We start from the raw sequence: 8,261 nt of genomic DNA, 5'->3' as shown, positions 1-8,261 counted from the left end.
TTAAATATATAGACACAGAATGATTGAAAGTAAAAGGATGTATAAATATATACCACACAAACAGAAGGTATAAGAATGGTTACTTAGACATTAGAAAAATCACAATCATGTCGAAGATTTTAACATCACTCTTCTGGCAACTGGAAAATATGCTCAACATCTTTAGTCATTAGGTAATTGCAAGTTAAAACCACAATGAGATATCACCATATATCCACCAGAATAACTAAAATTAACCAGCTGACAACACCAAATGTTGGCAAGAATATGGAACAGTGTGGCAGTGTAAAATGGTGCAAACACTTTTGAAAATAGTTCAGCAGTTTCTTATAAAGCTAGATATACACCTAACCTGCTACCTAACACTTCCACTTTTGGGAATTACCCAAGGGAAATGAAAACATGTGCGCACACAAAAACTAGAACACAAATGTTCATAGCAGCTTTTTTCACAACAATAAAAAACTGAAAAGGACCAGATGTCCACGAACGGTTGAATGTATAAACAAAGTGTGGTTTATCAGTACAGCTAAACACTAAGTGATAAAAAGGAATGAATCGTTGATACACACAACAACACGGGTGGATCTAAAAAGAGGTTTCACTGAAAGTAACTACATGTACGATTCCATTTATTTGAGGTTCTAAAACAGGCAAAACTAATATGTGGTGGAAAAAAATAAGAACAATGGTTGCCTGTAGGGGATGAGGATGAGACCAACTGGGAAGGGGCCTGAGGGAACTTTTCATATGAGCCAGCAGTCCAGCTCCTGGGTATTTACCCTAGAGAAATGAAAATTTATATTCACACAAAAACTCATCCATTAATGTTTGTAGCAGCTTTATTCAAAATTGCCAAGACGTAGAAGCAACCAAAATGTCCTACAATAGGCAAATGGTTAAACAAACTGTGGTACATCCGTAGGATGGAATAATACTTTACAATAAAACATAACTATTGATACACACAACAACCTAGATGAACCTCAAAGCACTATGTTGAGTGATAGGAGCCAGTCTCAAAAGGTGACATTCTGTATGAGTCCACTTACAAGACGTTCTGGGGAAGGCAATTCCACAGAGACGGAGACTAGAGCAGTGGTTGTCAGGGGTTAGGTCTCAGGAAAGGGTCTGACTAACGTTGAGAGTTTACTCCATAATATTGCTGCCACGGCATCCGTTTTTGTGGCAAAGTGGCTACAGGGGCCTGGAGCTGACCCAAAGTCTGCCCCCAAGTGCATGCCCTAGATGACAACCAGCAAGTCACAAGTAAGTGTAAGTACCTGATATGACTTCCCCAATGGCCATGGTGTGTTAAAAGCTCCTGGTGAGAAACAGTCTCTCTTGCCTGCCAGCTCCTTCCCTTTGTGGGTCCCTTAGATAAGACTCCCGCAGAGCTTACCAAAACCCCACTCTTTTTTTGGTTTGTTTTGAATTGACCAATCCCGCCTCAGCCCGGGAAACCCAGAAGCACTTCACACGTGGACCCTAATAAAGGCTTATGCCCCAGGTCTTGCCGCTTGCTTGCTTCCTGTACCCGACCTTAACCTCGCTGTGTGGCCCACCAGGCTTGCCGTTTACCTCCTCAGGACCTGTGAGTAATAACGTTCTCTGTTTCACTTTTCCTTGCGGTCTTTGTTGAACCTTGGCTCACCGTCGGACACCGGACCTGGGGCTCTACTTAACAAATGTTAATTTAACAAAAATCACAACAACTGAAAAGGGACAGTAGTACCAGAGTAGGGACTTTTCTGGGTTGATGGAGCTGTTCCATGTCCTGAATGTGGTGGTGGATACACACATCTCTCTACATGTGTTAAATTGATAAAACTGAGCTCCAAAAGAGGTGGATTTTATTGTATAATATAAAAAATAAGATACAAAACAGAAAAGAAATAACACAATATCACGGACTGCATGTAGTACTATCTATAATACTGAGTGAATCCTTACTTTAGCACAAGTATATTTTATATATTAAATATACTTTATGTTATATATTATATATAGGCATATATTAGCATATAAACTTATATGGGTATATAATATAATTTCTCTTTAAGTCTCAGGTTTTATGCTCTCACTATAAAAAAATAAAGAAATTAAAGTTCAGTAAAAGACTAGGGAAACCGTAGACATAAAAGTTCTTACTAATCAAATTCAAACTACATGAGGCATAAAGATATGGCATTAATTTTAAAACATGGGTCTCAAACTCAGTTATTAGTCTGCCTTTCAGACCCTAAGGCGCCTTTTCCTTGGTGATATGCAAATCCAGTGATCAGAGGTGGAACCTGGTTGAGCACAAGTTATGTATACAAATTAAGGGTTCTGGGGAAATGCCTTTCCAGAGGGAAGGTTCATATGCAAGAATGTTGCATGGGGGCGGGGCCTATGGCCTTAGTAGTGGTTAAGTGTGGCAGGCTCCGCTTTGGAGCCGAGGTGTTCGGGTTCGGATCCTGGCACAGACCTACACTGCTGTCAGCCATGCTGTGGCAGCAACCCTTGTACAAAATAGAGGAAGATTGGCACAGATGTTAGCTCAGGGACAATCTTCCTCACACACACCCAAAAAATTGGAAAAAAAAATTAAAAAGAATGTTGAATGGGGGAGCCTTGCCTTGTGCTAGCTTGTATGCAAATCTGACATCCTGGGGCAGGGCCTGGCCTGGCTGCGAGCTGCGTATGCAAATCGGGGCCCACGGGGCGGGGCCTGGCCCGGCGCCCGCTGTTGCTAGGCGACGGCTCTTTGGCCCAGGTTGCTAGGGGCGTCCCCCAGCGTCTCTAACGCAACGCGACCCAAGCGAAACTCGGGATCCACGTGGCCCTCATGCCGACTTTGCCTGTTTCTCGAGTGTCCGTCCGTCCTCCATCTTCGCGTCAAAGCCCCTGCCCCCTTGGAGTCCTTGCCCACCGCTCTGCCCACCTCCTCCCCCCGCATGCCGCCCCCCGCCCCACACCGCCACCCCCACCCCCGGTCGCCACTGCACGTTCACCGGGCCACGACGCCGCAGTCCCGGACTTGAGCTCCACCCCAGCGAACACCATCCTTCCCAACGAACACCGTCCTTCCGGGGACGTGGCCGGGCTCTGACTTGTTCGGAGCCCGTGGCGGAGTCTTGCGCACCCAGCCTCACCCCCGACCCCACCCCAGCCAGCCTTCCCACCCAAGGCCCCCCGCGACCCCACGCTGTCCACCGCTCCTCTCTGTCATCCCCGACTCCTCCCTGCCACCCCGAGCCCACCCCCCGCCGCTCCCCCTCCCTCCAAGGAGACACGTCCCGGCACCAGCACCTCCCGCGCAAAGTGACCGAAGCACGCACGCGGGTTTCCTGAAACACTTTATTCTTAGAGATTTCCCATGACTGTGCCCGAGGCCCCAGACAGGCTGGGGCCGCCCCGGGGCTGTGAGCGGGCCTGGGGCCCGACGGTCGGTCGGCCCGGGGACCCGGGTCGCGCTGGGCAGCTACTCCCGGCCCGGGGCCACCTGGGAGATGGTCGTGGCGCCAAAGAAGCCGCTGAGCAGCGCGTTGTTGTGGACCGCCATGTCCACGAGCTCCGGGGTGATGCGCCTCCTGCCGCTCTTGCAGGCCTCGTTGCCCGCCAGCTCCAGGACCTTGGCCGTCAGGTACTGGATGACGGCCGCCAGGAAGACCGGGGCGGAGGGGCTCAGGCGCCGGGCGTAGTGGCCCTCCCGCAGGAGGTGCTCCACCCAGCTCACGGAAAACAACAGCTGCGCTCGGGCGGTGCGGGAGCGGGGCCGGCCCTGGCCGTGGGAGGACCCTCGACGACGACGGCTGCGATTCCCCGGCATGCTGGGCGTGGGCTGCGCGTTCTCCTCCGACGGGCCTAGCTCTTGGGCGGCGCGGTGGGATGCGGAGCCTCCGGCTCTGCTCGGCTCGGCTCGGCTCGGCTCGGCTCGGCTCAGCTCGGCTCGGCGCGGTGCGGTGCGGTGAGGAGAGGTGCCACCGGCGGGACCAGGTGCGGTGAGGTTCGGCGAGGCGAGGTGCGAAGGCTCGGCGGCGCCCCAAGCTCTCAAGACGGCCGGTACTCAGGCCCCTCCTCGGTATCCTAGCGACGTCGGGCCGGCCCCCAGTTGGTCTGGGCGCACGCGCCGTGACAGGTAGATCCGGTGAGGTCACCGCTCTCCCATTGGCCGCCGGAAGTGGCGGGCCTGGGCCCGCCAAGAACGGGCGCCGGCACGAGCCTGCTCGCGCTGCGCCCTGGACCCTCTCTTCGAGGGAGCGTTCCCTTGCCCCTGGCTGGGAGCCTGGACGGAGAAGAACAACAGACGTGGGGACGACCCACTGCCACCAAGTGGACACCCGCGGGGCCGGGCGACCGTCGCAACTACCCGCTTCCAAAACGTTGGCGCCACCCCAAAAAGAAACCCCTGTGCCCGTCCGGCCGTCGCTCCCCACCCGCCGGCCCCACCCGACCCCTAACCCCGACTCCTCCACCGCCCCGCAAACCCACCCCAGCCCGCCACCGGCCAGCACCCAGGCAACCACTCTTGCTTCCTGTCCACAGAGGTCGGCCTCTTCTGGAGACTTCCTCCAGATGGAGTCGTACCATAAAGCGGTGGCCTTTGGTGCCTGGCTGCTTTCAGTTAGCATCACGTTTTCGCTGTGGTTCGTCCCCGTGGCAGCACGAATCAGCGCTGCATTCCTCTTCGCGGCTCAGCGAGATTCCCTGGTATGGAGAGACCGCACGCTGCGTATCCACCCGTTCACCAGTGCATGGACGTTTGGGTGATGGCCACCTTCTGGCTCTTGGGAATAGCGCTGCAGTGAACATTTCCCTACGGGGATCTGTGGGAGCACCTCTTCTCAATGCCTTTGGGTAGATATCTGCGAGTGGGATGGCGGGGTCACGTGGTAGTTCTATGGTTAATTTACCGAGGAACCGCCCCACTGATTTCCACAGCGGTGCTACCATTTTGCATTCCCAGCAGCGGCGCGTGAGGGTCCAAGATTCTCCACGTCCTCCCCGAAACTTGCTCTTTTCCGTGTGTTTTGTCTTGTTTGGCTTGCAGCAGCCATCCCAGTGGGTGTAAAGTGGTAGCTCATGGTGGTTTTCATTTGCATTTCCCTACGGGCTAATGATGTTAAGCATCCTTTCATGTGCCTCTTGCCCTTTGGAGAAATGTCTGTTCAAGTCCTTTGCCCATTTTTTAACTGGGTTGCCTGTCTTTTTTGTTGTTGAGTTGTAAGAGTTCTTTGTACATCCTGGAAAATAGGCCCTTATCAGATACATGATTTGCAAATGTTCCTCCCATCCCGTGGGTTGTCCTTTCACTTCCTAGATAGAGTCCTTTTTGATGCACAAAAGTTTTTGATTTGGATGGCCTACAATTTAGCTCTTTTTTTTTTTTCTTTTGTGGCTCTGCCTTTGCTGTCATATTTTTTCATAAAGTATGCTTTTTCTTTCTTTCTTTCTTTTTCATTGGTGAGGAAGATTGGCCCTGAGCTAACATCTGTTGCCAATCTTCCTCTTTTTCTTTTCTCCCCAAAGCCCCAGTACATAGTTATATACCTTAGTTGCAAGTCATTCTAGTTCTTCTATGTGGGATGCCACCACAGCGTAGCCTGATGAGCTGGTGTGTAGGTCTGCGCCCAGGATCCAAACCAGCAAACCCGGGGCCACCAAAGGGGAGCTCACAAACTTAACCACTCAGCCACGGGCTGGCCCCCTGCTGTCATATTTAAATAACCATTGCCTCATCCAAGGTCATGGGGATTTACGTCTATGTTTTATTCCAAGAGTTTTATAGTTTCAGCCCTTACATTTAGGTCTGCGATCCATTTTAGAATTAATTTTTGCACATGGTGTGAGATTGGGGTCCAAATTCATTCCTTTATCTGTGGATATCCAGTTGTCCCAGCACCATTTGTTGAAGACATTATTCATTCCTCCATTGAATGATCTTTGCACTGTTATTGAAAATCAACTGTTTATAGGTGTATGGATTTATTTCTGACTCCAAATTCTAAGACATTGACCTATATGTCTATCATTATGCCAGTACTACACTTTTTAGGATTGCTGTAGCTTTGCAGTAAGTTTTGAAATTGGGAGGTGTGACTCCTCCAACTTTGCTCTTCTTTCTCAAGATTGCTTTGGATATCTGCATCCCTTGCATTCCATATGAATTTTAGGATTGACTTGTCAACTGTTTTGGAAAGAAGCCAGGTAGATTCTAACAGGCATGGCATCGAATGTGTATATTGCCTTGGGGATTATGGCCATCTTATCAATATTAAATGTTCAATCCACTAACACGGGATGCCTTTTTATTTACATCCTCTTTGATTTCTTTCAGCAATGTTTTTCAGTTTTCAGGGTACAAGTCTTGCACATCTTTTGCTAAATTTATTGCTCGGTATTTTATTCTTTTTAATGATACTATAAAAGAAGTTATTTTCTTAACCTCATTTTCAGATTGTTCATTGCTAGTGTGTAGAAATACAACCGACTGTTGCACATTGATCTGGGATCCTGCAACTTTGCTGAGCTCATCTGTTACATATTCACATAGGTTCTTGTGTTTTTGTGGTGGATTCTTTAATGATTATACACACACACACACACACACACACACACACACGTATATGAATATGTCATCTACGAATAGAGATAGTTTTACTTGTTCCTTTCCAATTTGGATACCTTTATTTTGTTTTTCCTGCCTAATTGCACTGACTAAATCTTTGAGTACAGTGTTGAATAGAAGTATCAAGAACAGACATCCTTGTCTTGTTCCTGATGCCAGGAGAAAAGCACCCAGTCTTTCACCATTAAGTATAATGTTATCTGTGGGTTTTTCATAGATGCTCTTCATCAGGTTGAGGAAGTTCCCTTCTATTCCTAGTTTGTTGAATTTATTTTCAGGAAAGGGTGTTGGAATGCTTACCCCCCCACACACATCTATGAGATGATCATGAGGTCCACGCCCCCACATTCTATCAATATGGTGTGTTTCATTAATTGATTTTCATATGTTGAACCAACCTTACATTCACGGGATAAACCCCACTTGGTCATGGTGCATAAGGAATGATCAATAAACAGTTTGTTGAAAGCATAGGAGTGGATCAGCCAAGCCACTTGAGGACAATGTGTGTGTGTGAAGGGATCTGTAGCATGACGAGAAACCAAGGTATTTGGGAGGACCTGCAATTAGTTCCTTAAGGCTGGAGAGTAAGGTACCCATGGGCGAGTGGGGATTGATGTAGCTGGAGAAGAGGCAGGCAGGTGCCAAGACATGGAGGTTCTGTTATGCTATGCTCAGGTTTTGGAATACCTTGTAGGCTGTAGTGAACTCACTGTGGCCATTAAGCTTGGGAGTGACATGACTTGATTTGTTTCCAGAAAGATCATTCTGGCAGCTGTGTGGAGAATAGAGCAGAGAGGATTGAGATTGGAGTTAGAACACTGCTGCAGTATTTCAGACAAGAAATGATAGGTATCTCAACTAAGATGGTGGCATTGGTAGATAACACTGGGGGGCAGATTCAATAAGAAAAATTAGGTAGTAAAATGGCACAGAGTAGGTTCTCGCTACATATTTCTGATACTGCTGAACCCAGCTGGAGACTCGATGATTCATTTGTTCATTCCTTCAACAAATATTTATTGAATGCCTACTCTATGCCTGAGACCGTGGTAGGCATGGAGGAAATAGCAATGAGCAAAATAGATCAAGTCCCTGCATGTAGTCTGATGGAAGATACAGGCAAGGGACCTGACAATTACAACACTATACTGTGATGGGCACTATGAGAGGGGAAGTTCAAGGTGCTATAGGAACACATAGGAGGAGTAACTTACACAGACCTGTGGGGTTGAGGAAATGTTCCTGGAGAAATTGGTGTCCAAGCTGAAACTTGAAGGGTGAGTAGAAGTTAGCCAAGTGAAAAAGTAGGGCATTGGTGAGGGAGGGATAGGAAAAGCTCTGGCATGGCTCCCTGAGGGCAGGGTGAAGCAACTGCAGACTTTGGAGCCATTGCTGGAGATATGGGCTGAAGGAGAAGGTCCAGGTATTGGTGGGAAGATAGATAGTTCAGTTTGGAGTATGTGAGATTTGAGATGCTTGTGGGATATCCAGACGGAGATGAAGGATAAATGGCTCGGGATTTCAAGAGCAAGGTCAGGGCTGGAGATATAGATTTGGCAGTCATCAGGATTGTTCTTGAGGACATGGATGTAGTGAGATCATGCAGGGAGAGTGCATAGAGAGAACATAGAAGGGGACCAAGGGC

General features: G+C 48.7%; 1 protein-coding gene across 1 annotated transcript; it reads right to left on the bottom strand.

Annotated features, from left to right (window-relative positions):
- Positions 1-3,328: 3,328 nt before the first annotated feature.
- Positions 3,329-5,650, bottom strand: LOC138921881 (histone H2A-Bbd type 2/3-like). Its single transcript, XM_070257669.1, has one exon. The coding sequence runs from the start codon at positions 3,812-3,814 to the stop codon at positions 3,467-3,469; it is 348 nt and encodes a 115-aa protein (XP_070113770.1). The 5' UTR covers positions 3,815-5,650; the 3' UTR covers positions 3,329-3,466.
- Between the last annotated feature and the right edge of the window lie 2,611 nt (positions 5,651-8,261).

The sequence above is a fragment of the Equus caballus genome, chromosome X (assembly GCF_041296265.1).
Source record: "Equus caballus isolate H_3958 breed thoroughbred chromosome X, TB-T2T, whole genome shotgun sequence".
Taxonomy (NCBI): Eukaryota; Metazoa; Chordata; class Mammalia; order Perissodactyla; family Equidae; genus Equus; species Equus caballus.
The sequence above is the reverse complement of the archived record's forward strand: the minus strand, read 5'-3'. Positions and strand labels throughout refer to the sequence as shown.